General features: G+C 40.6%; 1 protein-coding gene across 5 annotated transcripts in view; it reads right to left on the bottom strand.

The window, feature by feature from the left end:
• The window catches only part of LOC132406322 (protein Hook homolog 3-like), a 119,720-nt gene that overhangs the window by 29,801 nt on the left and 73,439 nt on the right, over positions 1–16,480 (bottom strand). For 3 of the 5 annotated variants that reach the window (XM_059991831.1, XM_059991832.1, XM_059991835.1), the window contains 5 exons: positions 15,870–15,930; positions 9,029–9,169; positions 8,085–8,172; positions 4,531–4,596; positions 832–866 (listed from right to left, as the gene is read on the bottom strand). In XM_059991831.1, coding sequence (XP_059847814.1) covers positions 832–866; positions 4,531–4,596; positions 8,085–8,172; positions 9,029–9,169; positions 15,870–15,930 — 391 coding nt within the window. The remainder of the gene's footprint in view (positions 1–831; positions 867–4,530; positions 4,597–8,084; positions 8,173–9,028; positions 9,170–15,869; positions 15,931–16,480) is intronic. The other 2 variants (XM_059991833.1, XM_059991834.1) reach the window with 1 other exon arrangement.

Below are 16,480 nucleotides of genomic sequence, written 5' to 3'. Positions count from 1 at the left end.
TCTCTGGCTTTTCCCATTGAGCCAATGTCTAATTCAATTTACTACCTCACCATGTATACCTAGCGACTGAATCCTCCTAACTAACCTCCAATGCAGGACCTTGTCAAAGGTCTTACTGAAGTCCATGTAAAATTAAAATTCCCTACTATCACAACTTTATGTTTCCTGCAGTCGTCTGCTATCTCTCTGCAGATTTGCTCCTCCAATTCTTGCTGACTATTGGGTGGTCTATAACCACCCAATAGTCCTCCTTCTTCCTATTCACATCACTGGTCCCTACATGGACCACGACATCTGGCTGCTCACTCTCCCTCTTGAGAATACTGAGAACTCGATCCGAGATATCGTGGACTCTGGCACCAGGGAGGCAACAGACCATCCAGGATTCTCGATCTCTTCCAAAGAACCTCTTATCTGTCCCCCTAATTATCAAATCCCCTATCACTACTGCTCTCTTTTTTTCCCTCCTTCCCTTCTGAGCTGAGGGTCCAGTCTTGGTGCCAGAGACGCAACCACTGTAACTTGTCCCTGGTAGGTTGTCCCTACCAATAGTATCCACCAACTTTTAGAGAAACTGGTCTGACTGTGGAAGCGTTTCTCTGTTCATCTGTTTTTCTGGAGTATTCTTTGACCTCGTACCTTCCTTCAAAAAGCTTCATAACTATTCACACAACTGAAGGGATACAGCTAAATGTTGTGATTTTGTACTACCATGGCCTACAGTTCTCAAATGGCAGAGAAACATCTAAGGTCACGAGGAGCTAAAATTTTTCAGATATTATTGTCTAAGAGTACAAGGCCACAAATATGAAAGATTCCTTTACTACTTACAAATGTTCATCCAGTTTCCGCTTCAGCAAATTAGACTGCAAGGAAAAACATTGAGGAGGAAGATAAAGCTAAGTAAAGTCTACAACAGGAAAATACAACTGCTCTGTTAATCAAAGTTCTATTGAATTACTGCACAATTACAAAGTTAATCACATTGAGATAAAGCAGCATATTCCAGGGATCCAGAAACAGCAAAGGTGAACAGTTGATGATCTGAATGGAATCCTTGCCCAAATTTTAAGCCCTTTACTTGGCCATTGAGATCTGTGCCTATTCAAATCCAAATCAGGACCCAATCCATTGCCATTTTGTGTCAGTTGCACCTGTTTTTTTGTCATGGACATAACATTTATTTCCATTCCTTGTTGAGTTATTTTCTGATCAAATCATCAATTCCCCATGATCTTAAAAATCAAACTTGTACACAACCTTCCTTGGCATTCACTATATTACTTTTCTTCCATCAATTCTTCAATTACAATCCTCTAAAGCCCAAATTCAGCCAAAATATTTGGTTCTTTCCTTCACTGACACCCCAAACACTACAGGATATCAGCACTGTAAGGTTGAGGTAAGGTAACAAGAGGACATGATTTGAGAGTTAGGGGGCAAAAGTTTAAGGGTAACACGAGGGGGAATTTCTTTACTCAGAGAGTGGTATCTGTGTGGAATGAGCTTCCAGTAGAAGTGGTAGAGGTAGGTTCGGTATTGTCATTTAAAGTAAAATTGGATAGGTATATGGACAGGAAAGGAATGCAAGGTTATGGGCTGAGTGTGGCCAGTGGGACTAGGCGAGTGTAAGAGTCAGCATGGACTAGAAGGGCCGAGCTGGCCTGTTTCTGTGCTGTAACTGTTATATGGTTGTGTGGTTATTTATATGGTTTAGTTCTTCACCTTGGTTTTGATTTTCATGAAGAGAGATGGGAAACTTTTGGTGAAGGAGAGGATATAAAGTTTCACTTATGGTATCCTGTGTATGATCTTAGTAAAAGGCTTTACTCTCTTACTTGGTTCCTCTTCAAATAAAGGCCAACGTTAAGTGCTGGCCAAAATGTGAAGGTTAACATTAGGTGATTAAAATACAGGGACACTTAGAGCCATTAGCCACCCTTTTAATCTTATCATTTGCAAAGTGCCCTTCTTTCCCATTTTTCCCCTATGAAAGTGGATGGTTTGAATTTTTCCCATCTTAGATCCCACTTGCCATTCCTTGTCCAAATCCCTACCATGTTTATTCCCCACCTCTGTGCATTTTCATCACATTTTGCATCATCCCTATACTTGGTTCCCTCATTCAGATCATGGATACAGATTGTGAACAGCACCAGTGCCTTGGGCATCCTATTTGTATCAGCCACCCACTTCCGCACTGCAAGTATTCTGCACTGTCTCCTGTTTGCTAACTGGTGCAAGTCAGCACATCACCTCATACTCTAAACAATGCATTCATGGATTATTTTATCCATTGAACTTCTGAAAGTCTGAAACCACTTATCAGTTGCCCCCTCATCACTTCTGCTAGTTGCAGCTTTATAAATCTTCATCAGATTTATCAAAGACAATTAGCTCTTCACAAGTCCACAATAACTTGGCCCAATCCTATTGATCATAGACTCCGCTACCTCTAAGATTCCAGCATTTTCCTTTATCCTGACCAACTTTCATAAATCAGACTACTGAGTAAATTGGTGAGGTCAAATCTGGAATACTGTGTGCAGTTCAGGTCCCCTAGCTACAAGATTGAAAGAGTGCAGATAAAATTTAAATGAGTTGTTGGGACTTGAGGACCTGAATTACAGAGAAAGGTTGAACTGGCTAGGACTTTATTCCTTGGAGCATAGGAAAATGAGAGGAGATTTGATAAAGGTATAGGTGTGGTAAATGCAAGCAGGCTTTGTTCACTGAAGTAAGATGAGACCAGAAATAGAGGTCATAGGTTGAGTGAAAGGTGTAATATTTAAGAGCAACTTGAGCGAGAGCTTCTTCACTCAGAGGGTGGTAAGAATGTGGAATGAGCAGCCAGTGGAAGTGGGGACTTTGGGTTCAACTGCAACATCCAAGAGAGGATTGGATAAGTACATGGGTGGGAGGGATATGGTCCAGGTGTAGGTAAATGGGACTAGGCATAATAACAGTTCACATGCACTACATTGGCCAAAGGGACTATTTCTGTAGTGCTCTATGATTCTAATTTGTACGGTCCCTGGTTTTCTCTCTCCCTCTTTTCTGAAACAGTGGGATTATATTTGCTACTTTCCAGTCTGTGGAAACCTTTTTCAATTTTTTGAATTAATGGAAGAAGATAACTAATATTTGTTGTACACTATATATTAATTCTTCTTGAGATGCTGATTTTAGTCACATTAATTTACTTTCAATCTTCATATTTCTGTAAAATAATTAAAAAATGAATACTCTTTTCTAAAAGCCCCTCAGCTACAATATTATTAATCCCTTCTTATTACACAATACTATATCTAAGAGTTTGTACTGTAATTGGCTCTTTAACTACCAAAAGGTTCAGAAGGGCCAGAACAGTGTGGTATTGGTTTAAATGACTGCAATGTAAAATGCCTTAATGCTTTAGAATATGATGGAACTTTAAGTGTGCTCATATGGCTATAAAGTACCTTGCAACATTCTCACGTTCAGAAAGGTGCAATGTATATGCAGGTGGGTGACGATCTGAATGACCTTCAAAGGCAAGGAGGAATACTGACAGATAACTCATCACCTCGTTACTAGCTCTACACAATTCCTGCTTAATCACTTTATTCTGCCCACTCTATAATATGCTTGAATAGTCAACTCAATTGTCACATGTGACTCATAACACTTTTCTAGTTCTATTTACCTAGGTATACATTTTTTGGAAGTCCCAAATGCAATGACTTCCCCATTTCTAATGCTTGTTCTGCTAAGCAGATCAGAAGACTCATTGGTCTAAGTGATCTGATCAAATAGCTCTGCTCCATTCCCTTTACAGTTATGTCCAATCAGGTGTTCCACATAACCTGAACAAGATCTCAAGAGGCCTAGTGAAGGGTTGGTGACCATTTCACTGATTTATTAACCAGGAGTGAATGAAATTGTGGGCTTCAACCCTTTGGAAAGTGCCAGGTTTGTCCTTCCAAAACTAATCCCCCAAAATTACACCCATTAATTGTTTATTATTAAATAAGATGATGGTTGCTTCTTTAACTGATAACTCCACAGGGACAGTAGTTTTTATTGAACACTACTTTCCATGTTTATCAAAGGGGACAAAGGAATGCACAATACTGGAAAAGGTCATTAAGCCAATCCCAGTAACATCACACCAGGAACTTGAAAGCCCACAGATTACATGTGAAAGACTACAGAAGGTGGAATTTTTTTTTGGTTTTAAGATCCCAGGAAAGAGCTATGCCAAGGGTAGGAAAGATGTATACCAAGATAAGCAATTTATAACTAAACCCCTATACCAATGCCTCTCTGAGTAAGTTTAATGGTGTTCTAAGATTACCTACATCACCCAGATAATTAGGTCTGTATCCTTCGGTGGAAGAAACAACACTCCAAAGGGTTGAAAGGCCCCCAAACCAAAGAGAAGCAGGTTCATGTGATTTTTTTTTTGAATATGCAAAGGAGAAATTAAATGTGATTTCAAAGCAGCAAGTGAAAATACATAGCAATTTTAAGTGGTGCCCTGGCCAACACCTGTGCATCTTTTCTCTGTATGCTCATTCTGGGTGAACATCCAACTGCTGATATACTTACAATGGCCTATTGAAGGTGAGAACACACAAAAGGGAAGAGAAAGAAACACATTAGGCATTTATCAACCAAATTTAATCCACTTGAGTCAGTCATATTTCATGTTTAACCTTCCCTCATTTACAAAGATGCAGCTTTCAAAGTACTACACTGCTTCCCAGTGCTAAATTAATCACCATAAAAGCTATATGTAGATCTGTATTTTCAAATTCTCTCTATAACTGATTGCATAAGTAATTCAGATTCTTTTCATTTTACCCAATCTTTCTTCAAAAGTTGCATGTGCTGACAACGCTATTGTCAAGACAACATAATAGGGAATGGGTAAATGCTCTAATCAGGTCGGTAGAAAGCAACTGACATTGATATAGCGCACAACTTATTGACATATCCTCCCATCATTTCATATTCTCCACTTCTGTGAGGAGTTGCACACATCACTTGGATAATAAATTTGATTTCCTGCTCTTTAAATAAGCCCTTTTCTCTCTTTGCTGTAGAACAGACTGCTTGATGTGAGTCACACACTTCATCTCTCCTCTAACCAGGTCACTGTGATGGTTTTGTTAATAAAGTGAACAAGGATCAGAACTAGGGGTAGCTATCTGAATACTCTAAAGACCTGACCTTAAAGGACCACCCTTGCCAGCTTGTTTCCCAAACTGATACAGGTCACTGTGATGGTGTTGTTAATAAAGTAAACATGGGCCAGAACCAGGGGTGGCTATCTGAATACTCTTTAGACCTGATTTTTAAAGACTACCCTTGCCACCTTGTTTCCTAAACTGATACCAAATACATCCAGGATTATAAAAATCTCTTTCTTTCAAGTCCTTGTTATTTAAGAGGCCATTCTCACTGATGACATTATCACCATTTGAACTATTCTACACCTTGACCTTCCGAACCAGTATCATTCCGCATTCCATCAGTGATCTTATCCTTTAGGGGACATCTGAAAGGGGATAACTTCACTCAACTTTACTCACTCCATCATTGAAATATTCCCACAATCTATGGACTCACTTTCAAGGATTCTTCATCTAATGTTCTGCTATTTCTCACTATTACTATTTCTTCTTCCTTTTTGCATTTGCACAGCTTGTTGTCTTTTGCACACTGGTTGTACACTCAATTGGTGAGGTCTTCCATTGATTCTGTTATGGATACATATACACACTTTGATAATAAGTTACTTTGAGTTTTGAACTTTTGAACAGAGCTCACTCATCTTTTTCCTTTCTGCCTTTCCTGCAATGTCAAATTCTCTGAAGAGTCAGTCATACTCTTGGTTACATCACAACCCGCCAGTGAACTGGTTATCAGACCTTATTTGTGCTGTCAACTTGTCTATCTTATGAATGCTGTGTGCATTTAGATAGACTTTAATTTTATGTTATTTTTTCTGCTGTATTTGGTAGTGAGATCTAACATTTGTGCACACTGCTCTTCCCATTATGCTAATTTTTCCTTTTTAAATTTAGAACTACAGTAGAACCTGGCCCAATGAGCCTGTGTCATCTAATTATACCCATTCTGACCAATTAACTCAGAGTCTTTGGAATGTGGGAGGAAACCCACATGGTTACAGGGAGAATGCACAAACTCCTTACAGACGGTGGAGTAATTGAATCTGGGTTGTTGGTTCTGTAATAGTTTTATGCTAACAGCTACGCTGCCATGCTTCCTTTTTTCATGGTTTCCACACTGGCTCCAGCTCCGATGATGGCAACAGCAACATAATGTCCCTATAGTCAGTACCCTGACTAAACACCTTTTCACCACAGTCCACCTGTAATGCTGTTTTCAACAAACTATGCACTTGTTCTTCTGTTCCATTCATAATGCAAGTCCTAAGCTGGTTTGGCTTTCCAAAGTGCATCACTTCACAGTTATCTGCATTGAAATCCATTTGCCATTTTTCAGCCCACTTCCTTAACTAATGAAGATCTCCCTGTCATCTATGATAATCTTACTACCAACACCACCTCCTAATTCCGTGTCATCTGCAAACTTATCGATCATATCTTGTGCATTCATATCCAAAACATTTATCCACCTAACTTGTTCTCCTGGGATTGTATGGGAGCTAAGCTTTCAGACCAGCCTGTCATGTGGGACCTTGTTGAAGTCCAAATAGACAATAGCCACTGCCCTAGTATTATCTATCTTTTAGATTACTTGCTTAAAAAACTGTTAAAAGGTTTGTCAGGCACAATGGCCATGCTGACTCCTCCTAATCAGACTCTGCTTATCCAAATGTTGGCTGATTCTGTAGCTCAGAATTTCCTTCAGTAATTTACTCACCACTGATGTCAGGCTGACTAATCTGTAGCTTTCTGGCTTGCCCTTGCTACCCTTCCTAAACAACAGAATTTTAGCTACATTCCAGACTTCGGGAACTTCACCAGTGGCTAATGAAGCAAATATCTGTACAAGGACCCACCACAAAGCAGGAATTAGACAGTAGAAAATGCTCACCAACTAACCAACAACCTGCTGCCTGCTTTTGCACAAGTCACCTCCACACTCTGATGTTGGATTGAACGCTACCAGGCTTCTGCTGTTTTTAAAAACTCTCACGGCATCTCCATTCCCAAATTGCAATGATCAATCTGTGAACCGTGGCTAGAATCCTCCTTTTACAGGTATACCCCTCTGTTTGCAGCAGGAGGGCTGCTGTACAAAATAATCCATGTGCAGGCTCACCAGAGACCTACATAACTAGAGCAAACTGTTTCTACTTTTACACACAGATTACCTTGCTGCATCTGCAGCATTTGGTAATATGTGATCAAGGATATAAGTTGTTCCCCAGCAGGGCTGGTGAAATGTGAAACTTTGCCAGTCTATACTTGCTCACTTGTCACCAATAAATTACTTCAACAGCAGCACCCTGGCCACAATTAACAGCAGGAAAATCTGACTGCTTCAATATCTGTGCTGCGTTTAAAATCAGATCCATTTTCCACCCCTGGGAATATATTAGGCTGAATGCCACTTAAGACAGGGTCTGACAAATGTTCAGGGAGCAGATCAGTGGAAGAAGCAAGACAGACAGACAAATTGACAAGTAAAAGGAGGAAGACTTTGATACTTCAATTTTCATACAGAGGAAATGGCAGAAGGCAGTATCCATCATGATCTCTTCTTGTTACAACCATTGAAGTACAGGAGCCTGAAGATATACACTGAATATTTTAGGAACAGCTTCTTCCCATCTGCCATTAGATTTCTAAATGGTCCTTGAACCCCTGAATACTACCTCATTATTTGGTATCATTTTGCTATCTATCTTTTAATACATTTTTTACTGTAATTTATGGTAATTTTTAATGTATTGCACTGTACTGCTGCCACAAAACAACAAATTTCACAAAATACGTCAGTGATAATAAACCTGATTCTGATTCTTTCACTTCTGTCATTGAGTCCATACTGATCAACTTGTTTCCCCAACTAACCACATTAGACATTGACCCAGGACAGGTACTCACATCTTCAGCTTTGCTGCCCTGTTCCTGTAGAGCCCTCTGGAGCTGTTCTACCTGTGACCGTAACTCAGTGATTTGCTGTTGGTTCAGCCTGGAACACATTGGTCACAAAGGGTTAAAATACATTCTCTAACATTCAAACATTTAAAATGTTGGTTGGATTTATCTCCTGGTTCATGAGGGAAAACAAAATTACCTGGAGCAGTCTGTGGCAGATACAAACATGTTCAATCTATTAAACTTACAGATAACACTAAAATAGGTAGGTGAAAGGGATATCAAAAAGCACAGGGGGATCTTGAACAGTAAGTGCACTGAGGGATAGCAAAAGGAGTTTAATTAATATGGAAGATGTTTTGGAAAGTCAAATTCAGGTTGGAATTTGACAGTGACTGGCTGGGCCAAGAGGAGCATTGTAGACCAGAGGGATCTTGGAGTACAAGTACGTGGCGCACTGAAGTGGAGTCCCAGGTAGACAATGAGGCAAACAAGGTGCTTAACTGTTGGCGTTCATCAGTCAGGCCACTGGGCAGGAAAGCTGGTAGATTATGGAGCAGTTGTACAGGATGCTGGTGAGGCCACATGTGGAGTATTGTGTTCAGTTTTGGCTACCCTACTGTAGGAAGGATGTTATTAAACTGAAGTTGCATAGATTTTACAAAAGGTAAAAATATGAAGAGATTCTTATGAATGAATTGTCCCAGGGAAGTTTACTCATTCAAAAATATCTTCATAAAATATTAATACGAGTGCGAACAAATACGATGCTACATTACGTATTCTATCCCATAAATGGAAATTCTTTGTTAAAATCTTGCATTCATAATGTTCACTTTTCCCCCAATCCATTTGGAATGAGTTTACAGAACCACATGATGAGGGAAACTACTCAGTCTCTAAGTTGCCTGCAGCCTCTCCTTCCGAATGCCAGAAAGAAACTCTCTAACCTGTTTTCATTCTCCAGTTTGTGAGTGTGTCTGTTGGCATCATCCAGAACGCTCTGGAATTCTGTTAATCGATCTTTGTATGTCTCCTCTTGCTGTACACGCAGCATCTTGTTCTCATGCTGCAGCCGTATAACTTTCTCCCTGAAAGAAATACCGACAGGCGTTAGTGCTAAGGCAGTCTGAACCTGACCCCACATTACAGTGCACAAGTTGGTGTCAAGCACCGTTCCCTCGAAGCCACGCAGGTGCGTGGCTGTGCAGTAACTAAAAAGCTATTGTGCACATGGCCTTTGTTGCCGCGCAGCTGGAGTAAAGACAGTCAAGAAAAATTTTATGAAATGTGACAGATTTTCTTTGTGGTATTGTATTCAATTAATAAAATCAAAAATATGGTGATTTTTCAATTTTTCATTCTACACATTCATAGCATGCATAGTATAGGCAGTTTTCAGACTGTGTAAAAATTTCCTGTTCAGAGCAATGGTTGGTCTGCACAGCTGTAAAAAAAAGTGGGAACCTTGGTGCCAAGGCAGTCGGAACCAGACCACACATCACAGTGCTCTTTTTGGGATTGAACAGTCTGGCAGCTTAAGCCCCTGCAAACTGAGTATTCCAAAGGGCTTCACAGTTTAAAAAAAACATGCTTTCAAATTCGAGGAACCTTTTCTTTGTCAGAGATGAAGAAAAAGAACATTAAAACTACCAGACTTGCAGAAAACAGTGCCTTCAGAAACTAGCAGCTTATACTATTGCAGTAGACACATTCAATAATTTATACAGCACTTTGGATCATTGGAGACCCAAGTCATCCCAACCACAAACTGTTCCAGCTGCTACCATCTGGAAAATGGTACCGCAGCATTAAAGCCAGGACTGACAGGCTCTGGGACAGCTTTTTCCACCAGGCCATCAGACTGATTAATTCACTCTGACACAGTTGTATTTCTATGCCATATTGACTCTACTGCTGTACATACTACTATAAATTGCACATTTAGATGGAGACTCCTCATGTACGTGAAGGATGCAAGAAATTAAGTCAATTCAATTCAATTCTTCTAGTGAAACAGAAAATTGACAGTAATAAGATCGAGAAGCAGAATTCGGCCATTGGCCCATTGGGCCTGCTCCGCCATTTGATCCTGGCTGACTTATTATTCCTCTCAATCCCATTCTCCTGCTTTTTCCCCATAACTTTTGACACCCAGACTAAACAAGAACTAATCAACTAAGTACAATCAATGAGTTATCTGTGGTAATGAATTCCACAAATTCACCACACACTGGCTAAAGAAATTTCTTCTAATCTTTGTTCCAAATGGATGCCCCTCCATTCTGAGACTGTGCCTCTGGTCCTAGACTTACTCGCTTTGCAAATGTTCTCTCCAGATCCACTCCAGCTAACCCTTCCACTGATGAGTTTCAATGAGACCCCCTTCCCCATTCTTCTGAACTTCCAGAGCCATTAATTGCTCCTCATCTATTCATTCCTGGAATCATTCTTGTGAACCTCCTCTAGACCGACTCCAATGCCAGCACATCTCTTCTTAGATAAGGGGTCCAAAACTGCTCACAATATTCCAAGTGTGGTCTGACCAATCCCTTATAAAGACTTAGTGTCATATCCTTGGCTTTTATATTCTAGTCTTCTTGAAATGAATGCTAACATTGTATTTGGCCTCCTTACCAGCAACTCAAGCTGTAAGTTAACATGTAGGAAATCTTGTACAAGGATTCCCAAGACCTTTTGTACCTCTGACTTTTGAATTTTCTCCCTGTCTAGAAAATAGACTACAGCTTTATTTCTTCTACCAAAGTGTATAACCATATATCTCCCTATGCTATATTCCATCTGTCACCTTTGCGGAACACCACTTAGCCACTGTCAGCCAACCAGAATAGACCCACCCTTATTCCCAATCTTTGCCTCCTGCTAGTCAGCCAGTCTTCTTTCCTGTAATACTATGGGCTGTTAACTTGTGTAGCACCTTGTCAAAGGCCTTCAGAATATCCAAGAAAACAACATCTACTTTGCCTAGCTTACCTGCTGTTTCTTCAAAGAATTCCAATAGATTTGTCAGGCTAGATTTTCCCTCAAGGAAATTACGCTGACCTTGGCCTACTTGTTCATTTGCTTCCAAGTACCCTGAAAGCACAACCTTAATAATTGACAATATCTTCTCAACCACTGATATCAGCCTAACTGGACTATAATTTCCCTTCTTCTGCATCCTTCCCGTCTTAAAGAGTGGAATGATATTTGCTATTTTCTAGTCCTCTGGAAATATTCCATAATCTGGTGATTCTTGAAAGATCATTACATTTAATGCAAGAAGGATCATGAACAAAGCAGATGAGCTTAGAGTCTGGATCAGTACTTGGAGCTATGATTTTGTGGCCATTACAGAGATTGGATGGCTCAGGGGCAGGAATGGTTACTCAGAGTGTCAGGCTTTAGATGTTTCAGAAAGGATAGGGAGGGAGGCTTAAGAGGCTGATCAGAGATAGTGTCACGGCTGCAGAAAAGGAGAAAGTCATGGAGGGATTGTCTACTGAGTCACTGTGGATGGAGGTTAGAAACAGGAAGGGGTCAATAACTCTACCAGGTGTTTTTTTTTATATAGACCACCCAACAGTAACAGGGACATTGAGGAGCAGATAGGGAGACAGTTTCTGGAAAGATGTGATAATAACTGGGTTGTCGTGGTGGGAGGTTTTAATTTCCCAAATATTGATTGGCATCTCCCTAGAGTGAGAGGTTTAGATAGGGTGGAGTTTATTAGGTGTGTTCAGGAAGGTTTCCTGACACAAGAGGAGAGACTGAACTTGATCTGGTATTGGGAAATGAACCTGGTCAGGTGTCAGGTCTCAGGTCTCTCAGTGGGAGAAAATTTTGGAGATAATGATCACAATTCTATCGCCTTTTCCATAGCATTGGAGAGAGATTGGAACAGACAATTTAGGAAAGCGTTAGTTGGAGTAAAGGGAAATATGAAACTATCAGGCAGGAATTTGGAAGCATGGATGTTCTCAGGGAAATGTACAGCAGAAATGTGGTAAATGTTCAGAGGATAATTGTGTGGCGTTCTGCATTGGTACATTCCAATGAGATGAGGAAAGGACGGTAGGATACAGGAACCATAGTGCACAAAGGCTGTTGAAAATCTAGTCAAGAAGAAAAGCTTACGAAAGGTTCAAAAAACTAGATAATGATAGAGACCTAGAAGATTATAAGGCTACCAGGAAGGAGCATAAGAATAAAATTAGGAGAGCCAGAAAAGGCCATGAGAAGTCCTTGGCGAGCAGGATTAAGGAAAACCCCAAGGCATTCTACAAGTATGTGAAAAGCAAGAGGATAAGATGTGAGAGAATAGGACCAATCAAGTGTGACAGTGGAAATGAATGTATGGAACTGGAGGAGATAGCAGAGATACTTAATGAATACTTTGCTTCAGTATTCACTACAGAAAAGGATCTCGGTGACTCTAGGGATGACTTACAGTGGATTGAAAAGCTTGAGCGTACAGGCATTAAGAAAGAGGATGTGCTGGAGCTTTTTGAAGGCATCAAGTTGGACAAGTTACCGGGACCAGATGAGATGTACCCCAGGCTACTGAGGGAGGAGATTGCTGAACCTCTGGTGGAAATCTTTGCATCATCATAGGGACGGGAGAGGTTCTAGAGGATTGGAGGGTTGCAGATGTTCCTTTATTCAAGAAAGGGAGTAGAGATAGCCCAGGAAATTATAGACTAATGAGTCTTACTTCAGTGGTTGGTAGGTTGATGGAAAAGATCCCTGAGGGGCAAGATTTATGAACATTTGGAGAGGCATTATATATGATTAGATATAGTCAGCATGGTTTTGTCAAAGGCCTTATGAGCTTGATTAAACTTTTTGAGGATGTGACTAAACACATTGATGAAGGTAGAGCAGTAGATGTAGTGTATATGGAAATAAGTAAGGCATTTGATAAGGTACCCCATGCTAGGCTTATTGAGAAAGTACGGAAGCATGGGATCCAAGAGGACCTTGCTTTGTGGATTCAGAATTGGCTTGCTCACAGAAGGCAAAGAGTGGTAGTAGATGGGTCATATTCTGCATGAAGGTCAGTGACCAGTGGTGTGCCTCAGGGATCTGCTCTGGGACCCCTACCCTTCGTGATTTTTATAAATGACCTGGATGAGGAAGTGGAGGGATGGATTAGTAAATTTGCTGATGACACAAAGGTTGGGGGTGTTGTGGATAGTTTGGAGGGCTGTCAGAGGTTACAACGGGACATCGATTGGATGCAAAATTGGGCTGAGAAGTGGCAGATGATGTTCAACCCAAGTTAAGTGTAAGGTGGTTCATTTTGATAGGTCAAGTATGATGGCAGAATATAGTATTAATGGTAAGACTCTTGGCAGTGTGGAGGATCAGAGGGATCTTGGGGTCCGAGTCCATAGGATGCTCAAAGCAGCTGCGCAGGTTGACTCAGTGGTTAAGAAGGCGTATGGTGTACTGGCCTTCATCAATTGTGGAATTGAATTTAGGAGCCGAGAGGTAACGTTGCAGCTATATAGGACCCTGGTCAGACCCCACTTGGAGTACTGTGCTCAGTTCTGGTCGCCTTACTACAGGAAGGATGTGGAAACTATAGAAAGGATTTACAAGGATATTGCCTGGATCAGGGAACATACCTCATGAGAATAGGTTGGTTGATCTTGCCCTTTTCTCCTTGGAGCAATGGAGGATGAGAAGTGACCTGACAGAGGTTTATAAAATGATGAGAGGCATTGATCATGTGGATAGTCAGAGGCTTTTCCCCCAGGGGTGAAATGGCTAACATGAGAGGGCAGTTTTCAGGTGCTTGGAAGTAGGTACAGAGTAACTTACAGGAGTAAGTTTTTTTTTACACGGAGAGCATTTACAGCAGGGAATGGGCTGCTGGCAACAGTGGTGGAGGCAGATACAATAGGGTCTTTTAACAGGCTCTTGGATAGGTACATGGAGCCTAGTAAAATAGAGTGCTATGGGTAACCCTAGGTAATTTCTAAAGTAAGTACAGGTTCAGCACAGTATTGTGGGCCAAAGGGCCTGTATTGTGCTGTAGGCTTTCAATGTTTCTATGTTTAATTCTCTTCAGCTACCTCTTTAAAACCCTGGGTGTGGTCCATCTGGACCAAGTGACTCATCTACTTTCAGCTTCCCAAGCACCTTCTCCTTAGTGATGGCAACTGCACTCATTTCTGCCCCTTGACACTCTTGAATTTCTAGCTTCTTCCACAGTGAAGACTGACGGAAAATACTTAAGCTCATTTACCATTTCTTTGTCCTCCATTACTACCTCTCCAGTGTCAATTTCCAGTGGTCCAATATCTATTCTCATCTCTCTTTTACTCTTTATATATCTGAAAAACCTTTTGGTATCTCTTTTGTATTATTGGCTAGCTTAACTGCATATTTCTTATTTTCTCTCCTTGTAGTTTTTTTGTTGCCTGCTGTTGGTTTCTAAAATCTCTCCAATTCTCTATATTCCCACTAATTTTTGCTTTATTATACTCTTTTGTTTTTATGCTGTTTTTGAGTTCCCTTGTCAGCCACGTTTGCCTCATCCTCCCTTTGAATACCACTTCACCTTTGGGATGTATCTATCCTGTGCCTTCCGATTTGCCTCCAGAAACACCCGCGATTACTGTTCTGCTATCATCTCCGATAGTGTCCCCCTTCCGATCAACTTTGACTAGCTCCTCTTTCATCAGAAACAGGTTTATTATCACCGGCGTGTAATGTTAAATTTGTTAACTTAGCAAAAGCTCAATGCAATACATAATATAGAAGAGATAAAAATGTACATTGAATAGATTAAAAAACAGAAATACTGTATATTAAAAAATGTGAGGTAGTGTCCAAGGGTTCAATGTCCATTTAGGAATCAGATGGCAGAGGGGAAGAAGCTGTTCTGGAATTGCTGAGTGTGTGCCTTCAGGATTTTGATTTAACAGTGAAGAAAAGGCATGCCTTGACGCTGCCTTTCTGAGACACCGCACCCTGAAGATATTTTGGGTACTTTGTAGGCTGGTACTCAAGATACAGCTGATTAGATCTAAACCCTCTGCAGCTTCTTTCGGTCCTGTTCAGTAGCACCACCCCCCCCCCCCCCCCCCACTCCCCGTACCAGACAGCGATGCAGCCTGTAAGAATGCTCTTCATGGTACATCTATATAAGTTTTTGAGTGTATTTGTTGACATGCCAAATCTCTTCAAACTCCTAATGAAGTATAGCCACTGTCATGCCTTCTTTATGACCACATTGATATGTTGGGACCAGGTTAGATCCTCAGAGATCTTGACACTGTTCAGGAACTTGAAACTGCTCACTCTCTCACCTTTATAATTCCCTTTATTCCAGTGTAACACTGATACATCTAATTTTATCTTCTCCTGCTCAAACTACAGGGTGAATTCTATCATATTATAATCACTGTCTCATAAGAGTTCCTTTACCTTCAGCTCCCTAATGCCTCCAACCTTTCACAATTTCAAATTACACATATTGAAATTTACATTTCATCTTCAAATCCGAATTTTACAAAGTATCATTATACAGTACATTTGCTTTTACACAAACCGAGGCGGTATTCAGTTTAAAAATGTTTATGTTAAGAGTAAAATACTTTGTTTTCCCATTAAAGAACATGGATCCTTGGGGATAATCCGAATTGGTATTGGCATCAGAGAGCAAGCCCAATGAAGTGTCTTAGCCTGGAACATCAACTGTTTGTCCGACTTGTCAAGTTCCTTCACCATTTTGTGTGCATTACATTAGAGAGAAAGGGACACTTTTAAATAATGACTCACTGGAGCTCTGCAGGGACTATCTCTGCTGCAAGATTCCCCACAGATAAATCTTCATCAGATGCTACAAATGAACACAAAGCACAGGTTAGTACTCACATACATTATATTATATCCCTATGTCCACACATTCCCAACTTCACAAAATGTAGCTTTGCTTAAAAGCTCACACCAGCCATTAAACCATGTGTTGCTGCAGTGTGTCATTCAGAATGGACAATGCCTATGTTTCTTGGAGCAAGAGGAAAATTTCAGTTTAAGTTTATTGTCATTCAACCATTCATATGCATATAGCTAAGTGAAACACTGCTCATCCAGGGCCAAGGTGCAAAACACAGTATATTTTGTCACATGCATCACATTTATGAACCAGCACGTACAGTAACAAAATAATATTATTACAAGTCCATGAGTCACATGGCCTGAACACTGACAGGCTAACGTAAAGTGTGACGTGCCATGTTTATGTAAGAAATATATTACTGGTATTATTACAATAAAAGAAGCAATAAAAGATGAAAAGTGACCAGTGTAGGATGAGAGTGTGCTTGTGAATTGGGGAATGGGATCCTTCCCAACTCTTTGGGGAGGGGGCGCAGCAGGGCATTCAGTCA

Source organism: Hypanus sabinus, chromosome 16 (assembly GCF_030144855.1).
Source record: "Hypanus sabinus isolate sHypSab1 chromosome 16, sHypSab1.hap1, whole genome shotgun sequence".
Classification (NCBI taxonomy): domain Eukaryota; kingdom Metazoa; phylum Chordata; class Chondrichthyes; order Myliobatiformes; family Dasyatidae; genus Hypanus; species Hypanus sabinus.
Note: the sequence above shows the minus strand (reverse complement) of the source record. Positions and strands in the feature narration are given on the sequence as shown.